Source organism: Ursus americanus, chromosome 17 (genome assembly GCF_024610735.1).
Source record: "Ursus americanus isolate L20-20 chromosome 17, mUrsAme1.1.p, whole genome shotgun sequence".
NCBI lineage: Eukaryota > Metazoa > Chordata > Mammalia > Carnivora > Ursidae > Ursus > Ursus americanus.
In genome coordinates, this window is record NC_142143.1 from 25,558,602 (window position 1) to 25,584,564 (window position 25,963).

The 25,963-nt window shown below is 46.8% G+C and overlaps 1 protein-coding gene across 3 annotated transcripts in view; it reads right to left on the minus strand.

Moving 5' to 3' along the window:
• Positions 1-25,963, minus strand: part of PLXNC1 (plexin C1) — a 142,858-nt gene that overhangs the window by 89,906 nt on the left and 26,989 nt on the right. For all 3 annotated transcript variants that reach the window (XM_045779598.2, XM_045779597.2, XM_045779596.2), the window contains exons 3-4: positions 21,265-21,399; positions 17,781-17,881 (exon numbers count right to left, since the gene is read on the minus strand). In XM_045779598.2, coding sequence (XP_045635554.1) covers positions 17,781-17,881; positions 21,265-21,399 — 236 coding nt within the window. The remainder of the gene's footprint in view (positions 1-17,780; positions 17,882-21,264; positions 21,400-25,963) is intronic.

Genomic DNA, 25,963 nt, shown 5'->3' on the forward strand with positions numbered 1-25,963 from the left:
TATGAAATCTGCTGTAAAGCTTAATCTGTTCAAAACAATAACAGACTTCGATGTTGCCCACTCAACTGTGTAAATACATGGACCACCCCCTCCCCCCACCCATGAAAAACCATGCTCAAAACCTATCCAGGCTTCAACTCTTGTTTCCAGGCACTTGTTTCTAAGTTTGCTGTTTGGAATTCAGAAAGTATTTTCCTAGTATGGGTTTGCTTCCCGAGTTCGTGGAAATCTGTCTAAATACGAATATCCCCGAATAACTAGTCCAGCATGTACCTGCAAGGAGGGAGCACTGTCCTGTCCCAGGCACTGGTCTGCGTGCTCACAGGTGGCACTCCCCCGTTGGTCCTCCCAACCACTTCATTCTATAGGCATGAAACAGAGGCTCGGAGAAGTGTGATAACATGCCAATGTCACACAGCCACAAGTGACAGAAGTCTGCCTACAGAGCCGCCCACTTGGCCACCCTGCTGCATGGCCTCCTATGAACCCTAACTACCCACTTAATAAGGTGTGAAAGGGTAAAGACATTCAGGGTTCCTGCTGGCTTCCTGGGGCCTCAACAGGGTTTGGGAGGGTGGGGCTGGGCCAGGATGAGCACCAGGGACAGAGATTAGAGAAGAAGGTCAGGCAGAGTCACGAGGTTGAAAGAACAGCAAGGACTTGAGGGGATGGGGGATTCATCACTAGTCCTGAATACAAAACCTCCATCTATAGGTTAAAATCCCAAGAGGCTCCCAATTTACAAACCTATTGTGCCCCCCCCCAAATTTGCTTGTTACCCATCTGTTTATAATATGAAATACAATTTTCTCCCCATAGAAATAATGTTATGAACAGTGATCAGGTCTCCAGGTTAGCCCACAAAACCTATTTATCCGTAATGTAACTTCAACGCTATATATTTGCAATAAAGAGTAGCAGGAAACAATGAGATTGCAGCCATTTGCGTTATATGGCAGTTTTTCTTCTACTTTACTTATTTGTGTTTCTGCTCAGCTGGTAGTCTGGGAACAGTGCCCAGCTGGATCGACTTTTAGATTTATTACTACACTATTATATTTATACATTATTTCTGGTTTTTTAATGGGTAGGATTTAAATTATTAATTGTTTTCATGCCAACATAAAGAACAGGGAGACCCACCTCTGAAAAGAAGCTGAAGTTCCCAGGCAAGTAAAATGCCCGTGGGCTGGGGGACCTTGGAATCTGACTCTATTAGGCCAGAATCCCTCTCTCTTTTTTTTTTTCTTGTTCAATGAGAGTTTATTGGTCCTTAGCATGACATCTCAGTTACCAAGGTAAATCACATACACAACTGCAGGTAAAAACATGTGAAATAATATAAAAATAAATTGAAGGCTACCTTTTATATATTTACTGAATTAAGTAGTGTAATAAATACTACAATAAACAAAAAGCTTCAATCCCACAATTCAGTGTCACTGAAGTTACAATAGCATTTGTAAACATGAGTTTTAAAATTCAAGTGACTGATATTAAAGCACTGAAAAACTAGGGTAAAAGTGAATTTTGGCACGTAAGTGAGCTCTTCCGTCATTAGTATTTGACACCCTGGGACAGTGGAAGCCCTCTCTCACCTCCTTTTTGAGGTATGACTATCCAACTAGGTCAGCAACACACTGGAATACTTAATAGTTTACAATCTTTGAGCTAACTTTTCCCTTTTGAGAAGCCCAAAGAGCAACCCAGAGCTTATTGCTGTGCAAAATTGTCCAAAATCCTAACAGAATTTAGGAGGGAACTTTGTCTTGTGCCCCACAGGGCCCAGTGTCCTGGCTTCTGGTCAGAGAGGCCCCCAGGGCTCTGATGGAGCCAAGAGGACTCCTTCCACCAGCCCCTCCCTAGGGTGATCCCTTTTCTCTGATTTCAAGCCTCCTCCTTCCAATCGAAAAAAGGAAAAAAAAATGCCACATCAACATGTAAATTAACCCATAACTTCAGCGACTTCAACATTATCACGTTCACTCTGGCTGATATAAAACAGAAGCTGCTAATAGCAACATCGGCAAAAAGCACGTAAGCCCCTGGAGGACTTCTGCCCGTCTCTAAGGAAACTACCACACCTGATGTCTCTCTGCTGGGTCCCTGCCGTCCACTCTGAAGTTCAAAATCTAGAACACGTGTCATGGCCCTCCTTCTGGAAACGGCCTAGGACCCTGGCCTTCCACTTGGAGCACCCAGGGGAATCAGGTGGACCTCAAACTTCACACTCAGAACCCACAGGCGCCCGGCAGGTTCCAGAAGGGGCATTGCGGGGGAGAAGGCATCCTCCCTGCCTCCGTCCTCAAAAGCCCACTTACTCAACCCTGAAATAGAAACTCTGAACTCAGAAATGTAACTTCTACTTCCTGCCGCTCGAATTTCATCAGCATCCCCTAATCTAATTGTTCACCAAGAGCAGACAGTCCCTGAAGGAAACTGATAACTAAATATCAGGTAATTGGCTTGCATGTGCAGTTGGTGTGACCTATTCCAAAGATTCTATATCGATATAATATCAGAAAACTTTTAGCAAAGAAACCATCCAGCCTCTCTCTCAGGAAGCAGGAGGCTGTGTCCACACCGGGGGAAGGTTTCACTACAAGAGCATCCCAAGGTCTTCTGCTAAGGGATTTCAAGCAGATGCCTGCATTTTTAAGAAAGGCACAGAGGAAGACCTAAGTGGTCCCCAGAATTGGGGGGGGGGAGGCTTTTATTGACACTGTCGGTCCAAGAGATGAAGAAACCAAACTCAACCAAATAGAAGAGAAGAGGATGTCCCTGTGGCATCTACAGAGACTACACCTTGAATCCAAGGCCTCCAGAGTCAGGAAAGGGGAATGCCAAAATACCAGATCAGAGTACTGCGCTGGCGAAGCTGAAAAATTGGACCTTCATCACCGGAGCTGAAAGGTAATCTACATGATACAATTATGCTAATTCCAGAGACAATTTAAAAGACTTAAAAAAAAATGAAACCATCTCGCGTGCCAGGGCCACCTTCTTTCACATGATTTGATTCATTTATTCTTCATAACAAACCTATGAAGTAAGAACGGTAATTGTCCTGCTTTATAGATGGGGGAAACTGAGGTGCAGAAGGCGCCATATCGCTTTCCCAAGGTCACAGAGTTAGCAAGCGGAGGGCCTGAGACACAAAAACCAGGCAGCATAGCTTCCCACATCTGCAGTCTCATTTATGCGCCTCTATGGCCTCGCACAGAAGCTAACACTGAGCCCTTCCCACAGGCCAGGCACCGTGCCTACGCTTTCCAGAAATTAACTCCTTGATCCTCACGACCACCTCAGGAAGTAGACATTATTATCGGCTGTAGTGCGAGGATGCGGAAACTGCGAGGTGGAGCGGTCAGGTGGCACAGTGTGAACCTCAGCAGTCTTTACTCCTGTGCCAAATTCCTCAAAGTTTCCAAAGGCGTCCCAGGATAGCAGTATCATAAATGGCAAGATAAAAGTAAATAAGTCCTCCCCAAGCACAGGCCATATAGGAAAATACAGGTTTTAGTCACTTCTCAGAAAATGTCAGTGCTCTTTGGGTTGTTTGGGGGGTTAGTGTTAAAGTAGGGTTCTGTTTAAAGAGGTTTGGGAGACACTGAGCAAATAAAATTAAACTAATTACTCTGCTGCAGGAATTCTCAGAGCCTTCACTATGTTGCTGTGCTTCGAAACTTTCCAAGATAGGAATGAATGATGCAACATCTTCCAACTTTTTTAGTTCTAGTCATACATGCTGGGAAATACTGCCCGATCTTGGTTAATGAGCAGTAATTCAAATAGTGGATCAAATTACAAAACGTTGGGCCTTCCTTGGCTTTTCTTCTCAACTCTCATATTCAGCTGATAATGACCTATTAATTCTAACGTCCCTCTATGTTATCTCCCACATTCTATCCTCGTCCATCACCTCTTAGCTAGGCTCCTGCCTTCCCCCCTCCAGTGCCTCCAATCAGCCTCCATACAGACACCTAGGTTATTCTCAAGCACAGAGCTGATCATAGCACTTGCTACATAAAAACCTTCAATGGCACCCTTTTGCCTGCATCAAACTCCTCTACTTGTGTGTCTTTTAGGACCAGGAGCCTAGAACCCATGTTTCCATGGTCATGTCTCTACCCTGGCACTATGATCTAGCTCCTGCCTTCTTTTCCAAACTCATCCCCAGGCAACTGTGGATTGATGAGTCTGTCTATGTGAGTAACACATGCAGTGCAAACATGCCTGGCTCCTCCTAGCATATGCTGTTCCCATGGCCCAAAGTGCCCTTGGGCCTGCAGTATACTTGGTGAAATTGTGTTCCTTGTTCAAGGCGAGTTCAATGTCACTGCCTCCATGATGTCTGCCCAAGCTCCAGGCAAAGCAGTAGCTCCGTCCTCTGTGTCCCTGTGGCACCTTACACGTGCTCTAGGTGTATACAGCACATAGCCTTAGTTGCTGATCGCCTGCCTCTCCCACTAGACTGTAGGTCCCCAAGGGAAAGACCCACCCCATTCACCTTGGCACCCCCAGAACCTAGTGCCATATTTGGCATTAACACCACAAATATTTACTAAGTGCCCACAAGACACCAAACATCACAGTAGGCACTGTGGACACATCAATGTATAAACCAGTCAAGTTCCCCTGCTAATAAGCTTACATTCCAGTAAGACACAGAGACCTAAACCAAATAAACAACAATTTAAAATAGTTTCAAAATAAGGTAAGTCTTCTGCAGAAACCAAAAATGTAGCACGGAGGAATTATTCCAGATTGGTCAAGAAAGGTGACATTTCAGCTCAGAGTTCTAGAGTAAAAACCATCGAGCCACATCAAGAATAATGGGAACAGCATTCCAGAGAGAAGAAGCAGCATGTGCGAGGACCCTGAGTTCACCTAAAGCTTGAAACTCAGTTCTCCTCAAGGAACTAAGTGAAAACCAGACTGGCTAGTAAACAAAGGGGAGAGGGATTCTGCCAATTACAAGCCAGTGACTCTGGGCAAGTCACATGCCCTCTCTGTGTCTCAGGCTGTCCATCTGCAGAAATGCAGATACTAGTGATTTCTACCTCTTGGGGTTATTAGCAAAATGTGCATCTATTTAACTGAGGCTTACGATGATGCCTCAGTAAATAGTACTTGTTGTGATACTTATCACTTGGGCAAGTGAAACAGACGTTAGGGAAAAATATGGATGACATAAGCTACACAAACACAAAATGGTCATGATGAGACAGGGATCCGGGCAGTAGGGCTCATCAGACTGCTCGCTGGCATTGCTCACGCACACCACGTCAACATGCAGCGTACCCTTCCTCCATAAGGAGGCAGACCGAGTTCAAGGCTTCTTGGAGGATTCTAGATCACATTATGCCCTCCTTCTAAGACTAAAGTGCTCTCTGGAGTCTCCCCGCACCTTGAGCACCAGCTAGCAGCACTTTTCACGGTGTACGGACAGCATTTGCTCAGTGTATGTTTCCCGCCCCAACCTGTGAGCTTCTAGGGCACAGCCTCCTTCAGCTCCTTTCCCTAAGGGCCCAGTTCAGGGCCTGACCCACAGCCCGTCTTCAACAAGCGTTAGCTGAATTGGATTAGGAATTCAATTTCAAAGTGACTAAAATTCTTGACTACGTCTCCATGATACCAGCATAAGTTGTTTCGTTGATTTTTGTTCCCTGTGCTGGCCTGCTAACTGGCGTGGTGGAAAACCAGCCTTTGTCTTGAAACTCAGAGCTATTTAGCACACATAAAACACATTTGCAGACTGAAACACTCACACAAAAGCGATTTGTAGCCTTCACCCCATGTGGCTCTTTTGTAGGTGATGAGCTTACTGAAGCTGGCGCTTCTCACTTCCAAACACAAACCATGAGCTGAAGAATTTAAGGGAGGTGTTTTAAAAATACGTAACATGGAAATAAACATGGGAAAAGGAGGCCCCTGGAGTCAAGAAGATCTGGGTTCAGAGCTGCTCTTGCCCACAGGCCCCATGCAGCTAGGGGCACATGCCTTCCCCTCTCTGGGCCTCCACTTCCCCACCAGGAAAGCAGGTGGCCCATCTTCCTGAGAGCAATACTGAACGCCGCGCTTGGCCTATCAGAAACGGTCCCCTCTCTATATAGCAGAACATAAGCACCTAAGCTTTACAAAATGTTACAAAAGCAAAAACACGAAAGGCTGCCTGGAAGGCTTCCAAAGAAGATGGGTACATCGTGTTTGTAGGTGGAGAAGGTGCTGGGAACAGGACATCTTCTAGGTCACAAAGACAAGTGAAAACATTTGAGGAATTTTTAAAAGCCAATCAATACATACTTATGAAAGTGCCTGCTGCCTGAGATAAGGTCATTTCAAAAAAATCTATTCCATTAAAACATGTATTTACTAAAAGGGGTGATCCTAATGGTACTTGTTCCAAGTCAGAGAACAGCAATTAAAGAGATGGTGCGGGTAAGCAGTTTGGATGCTGAGCTCTGAGGACCTCGGCAGCCAGTGTATCCAAACAAAATTGGCTTCTGAGTAAGGTGAGCCTTCTCCCTGTGTCGACCTTGGTCAGCTCTCAGGGTAGCAAGAGCTGTGCCCCTCAATGATTTCATCCCCTCTCCACCTTCTGCTTCGAAATAAGTAGAATTTGTTCACAGCTCCTAACAGTGGATACAGATGAAGAAGAACGCAGGGGATCTGGCTTCACCCAAGACCCCTCTCTACTGTTAGAAGGCCCCCAAATCCCTTTCAGCCTTCTCGCTAACCCAGATGCACGGGCTGGGCCTCGGCCAGGATAGTTCAGGAATGCCCCAAGTTCCGAACAGCATGTTCCTCTCTGCTCCCCACTGTTTCCACCCCACAGACGGTTGCTCTACTTGCTTCTACACAGTTAGTCGGCACAATGGGGTTCTCATCCAAGAAGGAGGGGCCACCCCCAAATCCCATGATTACTATGATCGCTGTCATTCGAGCCGCACTGGACCGTCAAGGAGGGTCACTGTACAGGCTGCAAGCACGAGGACACATCCCGGATTGGAAGGAAAGGAGGAACGAACACAGAAGGAGAACAAACTGTCTCAAACTGTCTCCCTGGCCACTCACCTAGGGGTGGCCATAACTCATGAAGGGGGACATTTCCAGAGCTGAATGTGTTCCTTCGGGTCCTGGCTCAGACATGCTCTCTCAGTGAGGCCTTCGGAGACGACTCTGGTTCAAACTGCAACCTCTGGGGCCTCTAGCCAGCACCCCATACCCGTCCTCAGCTGTATTTTTCTTCAGAACATTGATCGCTACCTGACACGCTACCTCCTTCTTTATGCTTACACGGTCCCTCTTCCCTCACGTGGTGAGGACCAATGTTCCCTCAACATTCACGTCCACCCAGAACCTCAGAAGGCGACCTTGTTTGGAAAAGAAGGTCTCTGCAGATGTAATGGAAGGATCTCAAGAGGAGATCCTCCTGGATTTAAGGTATCCAATGCCTGGTGTCTGGAAAGAGAAAGGAGAGGGAGATTTGGAGGCACGAAGAGGAAAAGCCCGCGTCGTGAGAGGGGTGGGGCTCGCAGTTCTGCTGCCGCAAGCCAGGAAACAGCAGGAGCCCCTAAAGCTGGAAGAGGAGAGGGAGCACTCTCCGCTAGGGCCTTCAGAGGGGACATGGCTCTGGTGACACCTCAGTTTTGGATTTTTAGTTCCGGAACTGGGAGGGAATACACGTGTGTTGCTGTAAGCCACTGACGTTGTGGTCATTTGCTAGGGCAGCCTCGGGAATCAACACCCCGTTAGAAGGACCTCCGCGAGGGCAAAGACTTAGGGTAGGGCTGTGCTGCTCACCGCTGCAGAATCCTAGTGCTTAGAACAGCGCCGGCCACACCCTGGTCTCTCGAGAGATACCTGTTCACTGAAAGCATGGGCGCTTACACGTTCAAGGTGGAAAGCTGTCTACGAGTCAAGTTGGCTCTGAGTCCCAGCATCTCTGTTAGGCACAGCCAGTCATCCACGAAGGGTCCACTTAGACCAGGCTCTTCCCTCTACTGCCACAGCCGCAAGGAACTATGTCCCTTCCTTGTTCCTCTTCCCTTTCCCTACAGTGGCAGGTGAAGGTAGTGGCTGGGGAGTTCGAGCTAGGTCCCACTACCTGTGCAACCCGACGTCGGCAGAATAATGGCCCCCAAAGGTACCCATGTCTCCATCCCCGGGACCTGGGCATGTGTTCCCCCGCACAGCTACAAGACTTTGCAGGTGTGATTAAGGATCTCAAGATGGGGAAACTGTCTCGGGTGATCTGTGTGGGTCCACAGTAATCACATGGGGTCAAGAGGAGGCAGGACGGTCAGAATCAGAGAAGGGGACATGACGAGGGAAACAGAATTCAGAGCTCGATAGATGTGAAGGGGCTACACTGCCGACTTTGAAGATGCAAGGGGCAGCCACAAGCCAAGGCGGGCAGGCTGCTTCCGGAAGCAGGAGAAGACAAGGTCATGGATTCTCCCTCCAGCCTCCAGAAGAAACACCGCCGTTTCACCACCTCGATGGTAGCCCCGTGAAACCCACTACAGACTTCCGACTTCGGAACATAGCTGCTTTGAGCCACCTAGGGTGTGATCATTTGTTACAGCAGCGGCAGCGGGAAAGGACTACACAACCTAAGGCTGTTTCCTCATCCCTAACGTGGCTACGGTCCTAGCGCCGACTGCACGGGCAGCAGGAGGACTACGGGGAACAGGGCGCAGCACGCAGGGCACAGAGTCCGGAGCAGGGTGAGCACGTCGCCCTCCACGCACGCACACTGCGGCTTCCGACGGGGCCTGCGGTCGGGGCCGGCTTCGCGCCGGAGTCGCGCTGCAACTGCGGCCTCAAGGGTCAGCGGGCACTCCCCAGCGGGCTCCTCTACTGAAAAGCCCTCAGTGGGCATCTCTGCTGCATCCTGCCCCCGGCTCAGGAGGGCAGACCGGGCCGCGGGAACGCCGACCTCACGAGAGTGTAGTTGTGGGTTACCATGCCGCAGGGGTGGTCTTGGTCACGTTTTTGGGCAGTCATAGCCTAGGGCCCTTAGAGTTAAAAAAAAAAAAATGGGGAGGAGAGGCTTGAGGAGGGACTGTCTCTTGGAGGAGAGGGGAGGCAGACCCCAACAGGAGAGCAATGTAAGGAACTGGATGAGACCATAAGCAAATCATGTAACTCTTTGTTGTTGTTGTTGTTGTTACTCTGGGGTGCTGGCCGTCAGATTTCAGTTTTTCTCTCCTGCATCCAAAATCCCCTTCTGTGACCCCCACCCTTTCAAGAAGGCTGACAGTGGGACTGGCCAGAGTCCTGTTGTCAGGCCGGATTGAGGAATGATCTAGCAGGGGCTGCCTGAAGGTCTTCCACGTGTCTACATGGAAGAAACCTGTAGAAGAATATGGGCAAGTGTCAGGTTTATACAAATCATCAACAGGAACCACAGACACCGTATGGTTAACATGTCTGCTGATTAGTACAGCCTTACCCTACGTACGCCCTGTGCAGGGTGGGGCACGGCAGGGTGGGACAATGAAGACGAGCCTGGCCTTTCCTGCATGGCCTGCTTTCTGAGGAGGACCCAGCCCTGGTTCCATTATGTGACTGGGACCAGAGCAAGTGGAGCCCCATGGTGGCGCAGGGAGAGGTGGGGAGGTCCATGAAAGTTGGAGAAAGAGTGGCCAAGTAGATGACTCAGGACGGGACAGGAGATAAGCTCGTTCATTAGGAGACATATCAAAAGACAGTGGAGCCTGGAAGAGGTACGATTGGAAAGTCTGATAAAGCTGGTGCCTGGGTTAGCGCGGTTCATGCTGGCCCTGCCATCGGGATGATCTTTTTAAGACCCAAATATGATCATGTCCTCTGCTGAAAATCCTTTTAATGGGTTTCCAGCACCCACTAATGAAGTCCCAACTCAGAGCCCTCCACATCCTGGTCCCACCCACCCCCATGCCCTTCCTTCCTTCCAGAGCCAGTGCTCTAGGGCTAATATCCAATCTGCCACTCCCTCAGCAGACCGCTAACTATGCTGGATCCTCTGCCTGAAGTGCCTTCCTCTCCCTGTCCCCTTGCTGAAAGTCTACTCAGGCTTTAAGGCCTAATTTTTTTTTTAATCTTTTTTTTTTTTAATTTAAATTCTAGTTAGTTGACTTATATAGTTCAGTATTGGTTCAGGAGTAGGCTTCAGTGGTTCATCAATTACACATAATACCCAGTACTCATCACAAGTGCCCTTCTTAATTCCCATCCCCCATCTATCCCAACCCCACCTCCCTCCATCAGCCCTGTTCGTTCTCTATTGTTAAGAGTTTCTCGTGATTTGTTTCCCTCTCTCTCTCTTTTTATCCCTCTCCCGAATGTTCATCTGTTTTGTTTCTTAAATTCCACATAGGAGTGAAATCATATGGTATTCATCTTTTTCTGGTTGACTTATTTTGCTTACCAAAATACATTCTAGCTCTGTCTGGGTCATTGCAAATGGCAAGATTTCATTCTTTTTGATGGCTGAGTAATATTCCATCATATACACACACGTACCACATCATTATCCATTCAGGAATCCAGGGACATTTGGGCTCTCTCCATAGTTTGCCTATTGTTGATAACGCTGCTGCAAACATCAGGGTGCATGTACTCCTTCGAATCTGTATTTTGCATCCTTTGGGTAAACACCCAGTAGTGTAATCACTGGGTCACAGGGTTGTTTCATTTTTAGCTTTTTGAGGAACCACCATACTATTCTCCAGAGTGGCTGCACCAGTTTGCATTTCCACCAACAGTGCCAGAGGGTTCCCCTTTCTCTGAATCCTCGCCAACATCTGTTTCTCCTGTGCTAATTCTAGTCAAGCCTAATTTTAATGCCACCTCCTCTCTGAAGCCTTCCCCAACCATGGTTACAACTAATGGCTCCCTCCTCTGTGTTTCCACCATCACGATAGCTAACATTACTTGAGTGCTCACTAGGACTCAGGTACCGTGCCCAGCTCTCTATGCACGTTATCTGATTTAATCTTCTCAGCCACCCTCTAAGGTATCATTTGCCCTACTTTATGGAAGAGGAGATTGGCACAGTGAAGATAAGGAACCTGTAGGTCACAAAGAAACCTGGATTCAATCCCAAGCAAGCTGACTCCAGGCCTGCACTCTTTCCCCTCGGCTGGACTCCCCCTGCCAGAATGGAAGTCATCCCCTGCATTGCTGTGCATTCCAAACAGGCCACTCCTCCTACATTCCTGCTCAGTACTGATACCCTTGTCCTTCTGGCCACCCAAGCCAGACACCTGCATTCCTTCCTCTACCATCTCAACACCAAGGTCACTGTTGCTGAAAAAAGAGCAGGAACTCACCCACTGCACACTCTGAGACTCAGCTCTGGCATCAATCCCAAGTCCTTCCCTCTCCGACTTCAGTGTTCATCCTTTGGGCTCCAATCTAGTGCCTAGTCCAATGCCTGGGACACAGTAGGAATCCATCATGTGTTTGGGTATCACTTCTTTATTGTCTTTATAAGGATTTAGATCAGGGAGAAAGAATACATCTTCCAGAAAAACAGTACCTGTGGCCACCTTGATATTTTATTTTTCATTTTATAACCCTATTCTGAATGTGTCAAACTTAAGGGGGAATCTAATTAATCACCAAGTCCTGTCAATTCTATCTCCCAAACAGCTCTTGAGTCCATCCACTTCTTCCCATTGCTACTATCATCCCTCTAACCAGTTCCCCATCTCTTGCTGGTTTACAACCACCTTCTAAGTGGTCTGCCAGAGTCCAGCAGGTCTCCTCTAGTCTATCTTCACTAAAACGCTTATTCTAAAACACATCTGATCTGGTCACTCTTCTAATTGAAGCTCTGCAATAGCTCCCAAAAGTCCTTCCAACAAAATGGAAATTCTTTTTTTTTTTTTTAAGATTTTATTTATCTATTTGACAGAGAGAGAGGCAGCGAGAGAGGGAACACAAGCAGGGGGAGTGGGAGAGAGAGAAGCAGGCTTCCTGCTGAGCAGAGAGCCTGATGCAGGGCTCGATCCCAGAACGCTGGGATCATGACCTGAGCCGAAGGCAGACGCTTAACAACTGAGCCACCCAGGTGCCCCAAAATGGAAATTCTTTAACACGGCTTATAAGACCAGTCCTCCGTTGCTCCTGCCTACCATGCCACTTTCTCAGTGGCTCTCCCTTCCACCCCCCATCCCAAAGCTGTATGCTCCACCCATCCTGAGCATCAGGCCAGGTGCTCCTACAGCTCCCAGCCTTGGCACACCTGTTCCCTCAGCCCCTCACCTGCCTTGGCTTTATCTGGCTGATATCTGCTCATGCCTCAGGTTCAGCTTAGACATTCTTTCCTGTAGTAAACCTTCCCTTACTCTGACGGTGGGCTAGATGTTTTTTATGTGCCCCCATGGAATCCTCTACTGCCTCTGTGCGAACCCTTATTAGATATGCTGCTTACTTATTGGTAGATTGGTCGCTTTTTTACTTGTTAAGGTAGACTGGATTGTGTGCCCAGTTCTCCAAACTCTCCTCTACTGGAATGACCCATCCCTACCCTTTGCCCTGTTTGCACTGTCTCTCACAGAGTAGGCAGAACATATTTCCTACCCCACTGATGTTGGGCTTGGCTACGGGCTGTGCTCGCCAATGGAGTACCAGCAAACACGACATGAGCAGAGGCTTTGAATGTGCTGCCTAGTTTAGGATGGCCTCTTGTGCTTCTGGTATCTGCCTGGACAACGGTGTGTGCAGGATGAGAGCTGTGTGAAGACAACCTGAATCAGTCTTTCAACTTGCACCTTGAGGCAGAGGGCATCCCGCCCCACAACCCCACTCCCCACCACTGGAGCAGACCCATGAACAAGAAAAACAAACTTTTTTTCTTTTAAGCCACTAAGAATTTGTTAATGCAGTACCACTGGAGCAGAAACCTGACTGATACACTTGTCTACATCCCTCACTAGACCACAGGCTCTGTGTAGGCAAGAAAGAACTATAACCCCAGCACCCAGCATAGGCCTCATCACATCACAGGGGCTCAATAAATACTTGTCAATTGGATGTACGACTGAATGCACGTGGGCTATTGACATGTCTGTCTCCCTAGCTAGCCTGTGAATTCCTTAAGGTCAAGAACGGCATCTGATTTCTCTCAATAACACCTAGTGGTCTCATTTTCCACACTGGGTTCTTGGTAGATACTCAATAAATATTTGTTGAAACTGAATAAATTTTGTTTTGTGGGCTGGCTTGGGACTGAGTCCTTAATTTATGACATTGTTTCTATGGGAAAATGCAATCTGAGTGCCAAACAAACTTGCAAATGAACTTTTGGAACCTCACCCGCTCATTGGTTCAGGATTGCCAGTTTTGTGGAAATCCGTAACTGAACACATGTGCTATGCTTTGCAATATGGGAGAAACTGAGAAACTGCTTCCAAACCCAAGATATTCAGCCTGCAAAAATTCACTTTCCACCCACACAGACAAATTCAGCACAGGTTGGATTTGAGGTTCCAACAATAAAATACTAGACTTTTTAGAGCTCATTGTTTATCTAATTGCTTTTTATCTGCTTATACTAGATGCCTATTCTTAACACCCGATCAAAAGGAAGTTAAGATAGTTTTCTTGCCCACCCCCCGTTCCCAACAAATCCATTTTCTAGACACATTTGCAAGGAAGCTCAACCTTCTCAAAAGGGAAAATAAATTATTTTTCTAAATAAATCTGTGACATTTAAAATAAACACAGTGGGATGCTCCACAGTTATAAGAAAACATCCCCCTTTAGAATTCCTAATTTTGAATGGTACTGGGAACTCAATATGAGTCACAGATCCGAGGCTTAGTTTTATTTCGTCTTAGGCCAGAATCAAGCCAGTTTGAAACTAAGTGATCTGATATGGCTGGGAAGGGCCATCAGTCTAGAATGTTCTATATTACTTAATGCACAAGTCTCAACCCACCACTGGTAGTTTCTCAATCATTCAATTTACTTCATTCACTTAACATATTTTTTGAGCACCTACTCTGTCAGGCACTGTTCTAGACTCTGGAGATATAGTAGTGAACCAGACAGACAAGGACTCTATGTTCATGGAACTTACATTTTAACAAGAGAGGCAGAGAAATAAGATCATTTCAGACAGTAATGGGGCTGTGATGAAAATAAAACAGTGAGGTGATTATGAGTGAGGTGAGGCCACTTCAGACTGCGTGATCAGGAAAGAGTCAGCCTCGGAAAGATCTGGGGAAGAATATTCTGACTAAGAAAACAACAAGTACAAAGTACCAGAGGGGGGAATAAGCCTGGTATATTCCTAAGTCAGAGAGAAAGACAGTGTGGTGAGGTGGAGTGAACAGAGGAGAGAGAGGCATGAGAGGCACAGAAGGGTCAGATGATGTATGCAGGTCCTATAGTAAGAGAGTCAAACTGGGTTCTAAGAGAGAAAGCCAGTGTGGGTTTTAAACTGGGGAATGACATGATTTGGTTTAGATTTTAAAAGCACCTTTCCTCTCGGAGAGTACTGGGACGGGGGTGAAGAAGCAGGAGGAAAACCAGGGGAAGCCTGAGTCATAGTTTTATAGAAGGCTGGAACTCCTATGCCATCATCAGTAAATGCCCCAGCATCTTCAACCTCTTCTCTGATCATTCCTCTTACCTTCGTGTGTTTATGAAACCAGCCTCTCCCCTGAGGACACAGTTTCCTCGAAGCCAGCTCAGGGGCTGGCTACTTCCTCTCACTCATCGTAAGTGTCCTGCTTGAGTCTTGCTGCCTTTTCTGGATGCTTCTTCTTTCCTCCCCCTATCCAAGCCCGCCCCTCCCAATGTGCCCCAGCTTGGAAGCTCAGGCAGTCATGCCATCAGCCCACACCATCCCAAAGCCCTCCTTATTGCAAAAATCTACAGCCCACCCCCACCCCTGCCAATTCCTTCCTTTTCTGGACTATTTTGCTCCTCACTCCAACATTGTTTCCACAGTTGGTCTTGGTGACTTAATTTCCAAAGATGATTGATCTAACACTCTGCTACCTCAGTACATTGACCCCCTCCCTGCCAACAATCTTGTCTTCCATCCTACTTCAGGTACATGATCGCACCCGAGACCTTGTCATTACAAATAGTGCCACCCCATCTACGACCTCCCTGCAGTCTAACTACTACCCCTCTCAGTTCCTCAGTTCTCCAACAAGTCTTAAATCCAACCACAACCTCCCATGCACAGATCCTCCCCCCTGTCCCATCCCTCACTCCCCTCCTTAGAGTTCGTTCCCAGCTGAGAACCTAAGGTCCACTACCTTAAGTGCCAATATCCATGTCAATACCATCGTCCACCCTTTGGGTACACCTTCAGTTCCCAGGCCCCTCTCCCCTCTCTTGATGTATTTCCTGCAAAGCCCTACCTTGCTAAATCTAGCTCTCCCCAGCTCTGTGACTACACCAGCAGAGCTGAACACAGCATTCGAAAGCAAAACCACGCTGACTGCTCTCACTTCAAAAGCAAGACCACTGTCTTCAACGGGGCCCTCCTGTTGCCTAGCGATCATTCTGTATTTCCCATCTCCATTCTCTCTCCAACTCTCTTTCCTACCTTCTCTCTCTTCTCCCTTCAAACCTCCAACACTTCCTCCCCTACCTCACTCTCACTGGTCCGACGTCACCGAACATGATGTAAGCAATACAAACTCACGCTGCACACGCTTCTCCCACCCACCTGCCCCAGGACGCACATTCTGCACCTTCCCTCCCGTGACCAAGGATGACATGCCCACCTCCTGACCGAGGCTTGCCTCCCCACACGTACGCTAGATTACATTTCCTTTCATCTTCTGAGACACAACACTGCGCAACCACCCTTTCTCTTTCTTGCACCATCGGTTTCTCCTTCTCTACTGGAACTTCCCCAGTAGCCCCAAAGTGCAGTGTGCTTTCATGCATCTTAAAAAACAAGACTCTCTGGATTTTACTTTTTCCTCCAGTATCTGCTCCATTTTTCTGCTGTTTTCCTCAGCAAAGCTCCTCTGAAGAATTCTCTCTGCTCTGTTCTCTCGTTAGTGTATCTTGCAGCCTTAGCACCACTTGCCACAATGGCCCCTGGCATGGTCACCAATCATCACCTGCTAAGTCAGTGGATCAGTTCTCTTCTCTTACCCAACTTCTCAGCACCAGCTGGCACAGAGAACTGCTCCCTCCTTTCTTCCCCTGGCAACCTGGAGACTACCTTCTTCAGTCTTTCCTCTTCCTTTTCTGGCTGTTCCCTCCCCCTCTTCATCTCCCTGACCCCCAACCACAGTACCACCTCCCCACTAAGTTCCCCAACTTCTCCCCTCAATCGATATGGCCTCCCTTGTCTGGTCTTCAGGCTTCTTTACGCTCCATCTAGACACATCTAACCCCCAAATTCATCTCACCAGCCGGGACACATCGCCCATGAACTCCAGACCTCTGTTTGCCAATATAGTAGCCACCAGCTCTGTGTGGCTAATGAATCCCAGCCCCTGCCCCGAACTAACCCCTGCAGGGAGCTCCGCAAAAATAGACAGGGAACCTACCTAAACAGAATGGGTGGGAAAGAATACGGCAGAACTGCGTAGTGGGTGTGGGACGATGAAATGCTGTTGATGATCAGTTAATTTCTTTAAACTCTAGACTTGGGCAAGCAACACGAAGAAAACGTTCCTACCCAATTACGATGATTCATGAGCATTTTCCTGGCCCTGCTTCTTTTGTCTGCCAGTGACTCTGACAGAAACAGCCCCGGGAGGAAGTGCAGCAAAAGGGAAGGGCCAGTATGCCTCTTGCTGCATTGCCCCCTTGCCACTTCCACCGTGAACTCCTAACTAATTCCATCCCCACATTTTTAGTTTGTTTCCTGAACCTCTTGCTTCTACCGTATTCTCGCCCTCTCCCCTCATCACCCTGGCTTCCTTCCCCAGAGGCTCCCAAATTCTCTTCCCAGTTCTCTTTTCTTTCCCCAAACTGCCCCCTTGCTCAGCCTTCGGCTTCTCTGCGCCTGTTCTACTCCTCCTAATCCTTTTTCACCTTTAAATACTGAAAGCACCAAACTGACAGACACTGTTACGGTTTTTTTCCCTGCCTGAGCTACAGCTCCAGCACTCGCTCTCCTCGCTTCTGTAGCGGGAGCCGAGTACTGGGTTGCCATGGCAACAGCGGATCCAACCAGGCCGGTCCCAGCCACGCGAGGAGCTGCCATGACGAGGAAGCCGCTACAAGTCGCCCCAGAGCCTAGATGGGTCGTGAACATCGTAATTCACGACCAGGCCGGTACCCTGCTGCCGGAGCCCGAGATTGTACCCCAGGCCCCCGGCGGTACCGCGCATTAGGAGACAGCACCGTCCATACTGCGGCTTCCACCCAGCCAGCCGGATGTGTGACATTATGAGGATTCAGTCGAAAATTTTCAAACATGCCTATTCTTTTATCTCCTCTGAGGGAAAACCTTTTGCCTCTCTCTCTGGGGTTTTGGAGAACTCTGCAGAAAGTACAAGCAGAATCGACAGCTCCAGCCTCTCCTCCTTTCTGCCGCGTGCCCCCCCCCCCCCCCCGCTGCCACCCCCAGGCTGGGCGACCCCGGGCGGTGCGGGTCCGGCTGTCTGGCGGCCCTGGCACGGCTGGGAACACCGCCGAGAACGAACTGGGATCACACCATGATATTCCAGTCGGCGGCGAAGAGCTCCATTCCCCCGGGTCATTGGAACTGATCATCACAGTAGGGCAACAAGTGTTCTGCCGCTTGACACTTTTTTCCCTCCGAAAATGTGAGTCGGTGAGAAAAAATCAAGAAATACCTTTGCAGCGAATGGCACCAACCGCAGTGAGGGTCTGCTGCCATTAAACACTCTGTGCAGGATGGATGTTTACTGCAGTTTGCAACACGAATTCTCCTCACCTGAAAATAAAGACGGCAGCGGTTCAGACGGAGTTAGAAGCAACACCAGGAAAACGACAACGCCTTATCTGATGAAGGGCCACAAAGAGCACATTTATCAACTTGAACTCGGAATGTCTCTGTAAGGACCTGGCGAAGCTTTTGAAAGTGCAGATTCCCAGATACCCTGTACCCACCCCCAACCCCCGGCCCCTGCCCCCAGCTGCAGAGACTGCTGCCCGTAGGTCTGGGACCCAGCCTAGGAGTCTGTATTTTCAGGTGCTCTCTCAGGTGAGTCTGGTACACGGTCAGGTGTCTGATGGGCTGATCATGATTTCCAAAGGGATCATGGAATCAGGTCACCTGGTCCTCCCACACAGACAGTGTGTGGTCAGTGGTGCTTTGGAAATGAGCGTCTGGGGATGGCGAAGGCTCTGACCCAGGAGTGTCAGCACGAGGCTGGCAGTGGACATGGACAAGAGGAGAATCCCACGCCCCTGCCAGGGTCACTCCATCACTTCAGCTCCTGGCTCGCTTGCTCGCATTCCCTCCACTGGAGTTGCAAATTAAAGAAACGGGGAGTATTCAAATCATTGCCTGCCCCTCAAGCTGCCTCTTCCAGTTGTCAGGAAACAGCAACCCACAGAGCAGGTGCCCGTGCTGGGCAGACCCGGGCATCTGAGACAGTCAGAGCCTGGAAGCGAGGTGGCAGGAGGCAGGGAGGACCTCAGTGTCGCATGGCACATTTTCTGCAGGCAAAATCCCACAGCAGGTAGTAAAGAAACTTGTGGAACTCATTAAGCCAGGAAGTTGCACATGCTAGAAGGTAGACGGTAACTTCTTTAAAAGGTTAGAGAGGCAGAGGGTTGTAGAAAGGGTTGGTGAGGAAAATAGGCTATCTTGAGGAGTATTCCTCAATTCTAAGTTGACTTCATGGAGGACAAGCCTGTCCATTTCTCACAGTCCTCAATGTTGCTGAAAGATGTAGGGGCAGACCACCAGCCTCAGCCAGAATTAAACAGAATGTGGCTGTTTCCTTGTAGCTCATACAACATCTTTTGAATTCTGGGGGGGGGGTTCGTAAATATGTAACCTCTCTAACCTTGTTTTCTCATCTGTGAAATGGTGATGGTGCCGCTGACTCCACTGGAGTTATGACACTGTCTGGCACACACTAAGCACTCAATAAATGTTGGCTATTGCTATTGTGTGAGGAAAAGGTCCCACAGTCCAACAAACACAGGAAACTGTCCACTGAAAAGGGATATAGATTTCCTTAGAACAAGGCTTCTGAGAGCCTTTGAATATGCTGAGCATCACGATACTCCAGGAGCGGTATAGTCAATAACATCTCCTCCCAGGGCCATTTTGCTCACAACGCTTAGTGGAATATGGGTCTCTAGAACATTCTGTGAGAACCATTATACAGTGTACTTAAAACACACACACAACATAACTATGTAAAAGAGAGAACACTGTAAGTACTTACATTGGACCTGCTTCTCTAACTTAATAACACATTATAGTGACTATTCCACAGCAATGCATAAATCTTCATACGGTTATTTTTAATGGCCACATAGTCTATGGATGTACCAGGGCATATTAGTCTGGCTGTTACTATCTCCCTAGGAGTCTAGGAAAGAACGTTCCTTAGGTTTTGCCTCTCTAGGGATTATACTGGCTCAACCAGAATCTTACTAATAGGATCCCCAGCAGTAAACCTAAGTGAAGAATGTACGAATAACTGGCTTTGATGCCCAGTCAAAAACTCTCCCTAGGACTTCAGGCTTTGAATGACCAGAGGCTAAGCAGTCTTTACCTTCCAGAAAGTGAGGACCTGTCAGCCATCTGTGGCTCTCCCAGTGGTTCCCAGCTTACGGTCTTGAGTTCCGAGGAAATTAGTAATGAGAATTTATGAGCTATTTGCAATGTTTCAAAAAGCTGAATGGAAAAAACATGCACGGTCAAGCAAGACTTCCAAGAGTCTCTGCTTTGGGCTGGAATTTTATCAGCTCCGTGTGGTAGCACAGTCTGTTCCCTGGCTGGCAGTTTTCAGATGCCATTGATAAATAAAGCCTGGGAATGGGAATAGTTACTTAATACATGCAGTTTGCAGAGTAGACAGAAATCTTTCAAATGTAGGAAGCCCAGGGAAGAAATAGACTGGAAAGTGTTGAGTAATGAAACAAGCTGCTTGAGAAGATTCTATAGGATAAATGACTGGTTTACCAACGTAGACCAGGTCCACTGTCCATCTTAATGTGATCATTCTGACATACTGATTTTGCAATGTGCAAAGGGCAATATGGCCTTTCTAGGAATTCTGGAGACTACAAAGTACCTACCTTGTGACCATAACAGCACATGTGGCTTTATATCATTGCCATTCCCCTTAGAATGAGAGACAAAGAATGGAAAGTGAGGGTGGGCCAAAGGCAGCTGTTATCCCATTATATAATTCTGTAAGTCTCAATGATCTCCTTTGCACTTTGTTCTGGTGGCCATGGGTCCAAATTACTGTGCCAGTTTTCACAAGTTTGGGGTTTGATCTCATTTATCGTTTATCATGGGCTCTAGTGTCAGGCCAGAGTTTAAGTCCCAGCCCTGACAAAGGCCTAACATACACACACACACACACACCCTTGAACGAGTTACTTAACCTCTCCAAGTCTTAGGCTCTTCATATATAAAAAAAGGGTAATTTTATCTCATTAAATTATTAACATATTTCATCAACGTTGTTTTTATAGGTGTGTATGTACAGGCACAAGTGTATGCATGTAGACAGACCATATTTAGAAGAGTAAATAGTACACGGTCAGTAGGGACTGAATAAAAATTAGTTTTCTTTCCTTCCTTTGGTGAAAGCACTTTGTAAAAATGAAGAAAATGGGAAAAAAATACTCTCTTTATTTCTGTAAGCAGAAGCAAGAAGAAAAACTAGAACAGCCAGATAAATTAAGAGCGGGAGGGTGAGTGCCACATATTTCCTGGTTCATGAATGTGTATGAGACTGTGGCCTGATATTAACCCCAAATTCCAAAGCCAATCCCATTGGGTATATTCATAAATGCGTCTAACCGTTCAGTGCCCACACAATAAATGTGTAAATTCAGTTACCTTGCTGATTATGCACCCATTTGCAAGCACACCCTCCTCTGAAAAATTTGGCATTGGAAATATAGCCAATAATAAAATTGTCTAAATAGGTAATATTTCTTGCTTACTTACTGACAGTAAGGTTTTTAATTCCATGTCTGTGAGCCACTGCGGGTCTTCTCGAAGCCTGCAGCAGTGTTTAAACTCGATAGTTCAAAGTAAAAGCTTCACTACTAGATAATGACATTAATTAAACACTTTTTATTCGGAAGTCAGAAGCAATAGCTAGTATTTTTACCTACCTCTTTCCCGGCTGTTAGATAGATGTAGATATTCTTCTTAGGATGAGGAACCAGTTTGTAGAAAACAGGTGTTTCTTCTTTAATTTCATAGATAACCTCTGGACAATTTGAAGTTAAATTCTCACCAAGAATAACCTATTTTTTTTCAAAAAGAGAAATATGATTTCTATTAAATACATCAAATAATGGGGTAGCAAGACTTGTAGCTTAATTCTAAGACCATGTGCTCTTTTTTTTTTTTTTAAGATTTTATTTATTTATTTATTTGACAGAGAGAGAGAGAGAGAGACAGCCAGCGAGAGAGGGAACACAAGCAGGGGAAGTGGGAGAGGAAGAAGCAGGCTCCCAGCAGAGCAGGGAGACCGACGCGGGGCTCGATCCCAGGACCCTGGGATCAGGCCCTGGGCCGAAGGCAGACGCTTAACGACTGAGCCACCAGGCACCCCGAGACCACATGCTCTTTTACTCACTACATATATGGGCTGAGGTATCATGTTCTTTAAGCACCTCTTGTCTCAGTCTTCCACAAGGCTAGTAACAAAAAGCACAGTCATGCACACATGCGCGTGCGCACACACACACACACACTCACACGCCACCCTTCGGTGCTGGGGCAATATCCTCACAGGTGGAGGCTCCAAGTCCACAATTCCTACCACAGCTGGCTTTACAAGAAGCTACAAGTGACAGCTTCCTTAATACTATGCAAGGAGATCTTAAAACCAAAGGAAGTCGGCTTGACATAGACTCGCACAGGTGACTGATTCTCCTATACGATTCTATGTACGTACTTAGGCATTTTAAAGTAACCAGAGCAACCGAACAGGCCCAAACAGGTAGGTATGTGTTTATATATAAAATATAGCTAAATGGGGCTTTGAAATTGGACATACCCAAGTTTCACTCACCTCAGTCAATAAATATCTACTGAACAGCCCCTATGGATCTGGCATGTACTAGGTGTTTGGAAAATGGCATTGAGCAAACGAGTGGAGGGTGAGGGAGTAGAATCTTACTTTCATAGAACTTGTGTGTGTGTGTGTGTGTGTGTGTGTGTGTGTGTGTGTGTAGGGAGTGGTGGCTGACAGTTAATAAGGAAATTATAAACTCTATTAGAAGGTGATTAGGTCAAAATCAAATGGGGTAAAGACACAGGATATATGCCCAGGAAAGGCCTCATTGAGGCGACATTTAGGTGGCTACTTGCAGGAGATGATGGAGTGCATCATATCTGGATAACACAAGCTCTTGGATAAGCAACCCACTGGTGCTGAGGCCTTAAAATCTGATGTGGTCAGTGTGGCTTGAGCAGAACAAGTGAGGCAGAGCGCAGTGGGCAGTGAGGTAAGAGGTGTGTAACAGAAGTTCTTGTAGGCCCATATAAAGACCTTACTCTTCAGGTGAGAGAGAAGGAGCCACTGCAGGGCTTGAGCAGAGCGGTGACAGTGTTAGGGGGCAGGTTGGGCGCATAAGTGTGGAGATGTGTCAGGAGACCATTACCCTAGCCCTGGAGAAACAGAACGGCAGCTTGAGCTCAGGTGTGTGTCCTTTCAGTATCCTTTCAGTAAGCTGTGCTACTTTGAACTAGTAACTTACTTAACCCTCCTGGGCCTCAACTTCCTTATCTCTAAAATGGGGCTATGAATGCCTTTTTTATATACAACTGTTAGGGATTATAGGAGAATTATGAAAGATGCTTAGCGTGTAATAAATATACAATGGATAATAATGTCAGTAGATTGTAAGCTCCTTTTGAGACCATGCCTTAATCTTCTTTATACCATCCCCTTGCCCAATGCAATAATTTCTAAAATCAAAGGTGTTCGATATTTTGTTGGTTTGAACCCATCCATATATGATATCCACATTTGTGTCTCTACCCCTGAGGACAGCAGTGATGTTGGGCACACAATTTTCAAAGAAAAATTGGCCCGAGACTCTTTTCGGACAAAGTCTACATTCATGCATCTACCAAGCAATAACGAGCCTGTACCACATATCCTGATGACAAGCACATATTTGCTATTTTATCAAAGCCTCCTTATCATTTTGGTACAGCGAGCATCTTCCTATGTAGGCCCCCGCTCCCAGAACCGGGGCCTGAGTCTGGCTCTGTCTTGCAGCGGTGACTTCCTTCCATCATCTGCTCTGGGTCAGGTCCATTTGGATTTGGTACAACTGGTAGCTCACTAGAGCCCATGAACTGCCACGAAATGCAGGAGCAGCTCTGTAAGGGTCAATCTCAGTAACTAAAATAGGACTTTTAAAAAAGGAGTAGCAGCAGTTAGGTCCCAAGGGAGGTGGAAAAGGTCTGCGCCTCAAGTCGTGTAAAAATGACAATAGCTGTGTCATTCAGTCCGGTAGCCACCAGCCACATATGGCTAGTGAAGTTTAAATTAAATTTAAAGTGTAGAACTTCCGTTACACTAGCCACATTTCAAGTGCTCACTAGCCACATCTGGCCAGTGACTACCATACTGAAAGTTTAGATACAGAACATTTCTATCATCATGGAAAGTTCTATTGGACAACACTGAGAACCATGAATGCAGGGAAACATCAGGCAGGCACTGCCCAAGTGTGGGCCCGCCAGGTACTTGTCTTCCCATCTCTAATTCATAGTCCTTATTAATCAGCTCACATACAAACAATTGATCAGGTTCTAGAAAGTGGTCATAGAGAAGAGAGGAAACAGGAAGCCAGTTAAAAAAAAATTGACAAAAATGTTGTCAAGTGCAGCTCAAGAGAAGACAGGCTGCTGTCCAGGAGGAATTCATCACGTCAAAGGCATCATTGGGCAGAAGTACCTATGAAGCATTCGTGCCAACAAAACCAAACCTGAACCTAATCAAGCCTGTAGTGCGGACTTTGATTTAGCTTTAGGGAGCAGAAAGGGGAGGAAGCAGCTGAATGACCCCACAAGAAAACAAACAGCCCAATCCACAGCGTGAGACATTCGACAAGACAGCAGACTTCATTTCCCTGTTCAGTCAATGGCGATGGATAAAGGATAGGATGTGGCCACTCCAGACTGAGAGACACAGGGCCACCACGGGTGATTTGAGGACCTTGTTTAGATACCAGTTTGAACAAAAATAAGTTTCAAAAGATATTCTTGAGCCAATGAGGAAAATTTAGCTATACGAATGCAATATTAGGTAACTCTAAAGAATGACTGATAATTATGTTGTGGTAATAGCATCATGGGTATGGTTACTTAAGAAACTGAGCATTGTTTTTTAGAAATGTGTAACGCAACACGGAGGGGTGAAATGCCACTGTCTGGGATTTGCTTCAAAATAAAAACATAATTTACAAAACACCACCACTCATCTATTTTAAGTGAGTTAGAAGCTACGTTGTAGTTTTTATCAGGACTTAATTCTTAGAGCAGGGTTGATGCAGATGGGTAAGGGCTGTAAAGATCTAGTTTAGGGCGACTTTCATTCTTCTGCAGATGAGGCACGAGGATTTTCCCTGGAACTCCGAGTTATGGCAGGAAAGCCTTTCTGTGGTACTGCGCGCCAGGCTCTCCCAACCAGTTTCCTAAATGAGCTACCTGAGTGGCTTACACTGAAAGCCTGTCCTGATAACTATGGATGCTGGCCTGAAATTGGTATGTTTCCCTGATGGTGGGAGTGAGACTTCCCTGGAAGGTAATTTGGCATCACCTATCGAAATTATAAAGCACATACCCTTAGACCCCCACAGCCCCTCATATATATGTTGAAAGACATATATACATGGAGACTTAGTGCATCACACATTATATGCAAAAGATTGAAACACCTTAAAGTTCCAGCCATAGGGAGCTGATTAAATATGATATAAACAGTGTAGTACTATTTAGCCATAAAAATAATTAGGAAGCTTTTTGTGTATATGTTTAACACACTATATATTGCATAAACAAGTTTATATACATATATAGCATGTTTAATATGTTGTATATTTGACAAAATGGGAGAAAGACTATCTTCCCCCTTTTGCTTGCAGACATATATAAAATATCTCTGGGAAGATACCCAAGAAACACATATTCCTGTTTGCCCCACAGGTCAGGAATGCGTGACTTTTACTGTATATTCTCTTGGTTCTTTTGAATTTGGAACAATGTCAATGTATTATCTTAGAGAATAAATACATAAGACTTAAATTTGAAAAGTGGGGCGCCTGGATGGCACAGCGGTTAAGCATCTGCCTTCGGCTCAGGGCGTGATCCCGGCGTTATGGGATCAAACCCCACATCAGGCTCCTCCGCTGGGAGGAGCTTCTTCCTCTCCCACTCCCCCTGCTTGTGTTCCCTCTCTCGCTGGCTGTCTCTATCTCTGTCGAATAAATAAATAAAATCTTTTTAAAAAAATTTGAAAAGTGAGGGTGAGTGGACCAAATTGTTTTTCTTTTTGCTAGATTCCGCAGAGAAGGCTCTCCATAACCCTGAACACAGGACAACAAGAACTTCTCATTTTCATGAGAAGGGGGCCCAAACATGCTACATGGAGGGGTCGGGGTCTCTGCCGCTGTGGTCCTCACCTCTCTCAGGTAACTCCAGGACAGGAGAGACATGGCTTTCTTTCCCCTCTAGATTTCTATTAATATCACCTCCTCCCCCTCCCATCCCCACAGCCCATCCCAGGGGCATCAAAACAACACTTGGGATCTTCTAACTGCAAAATTCATGTCAACATCAACACAGAGA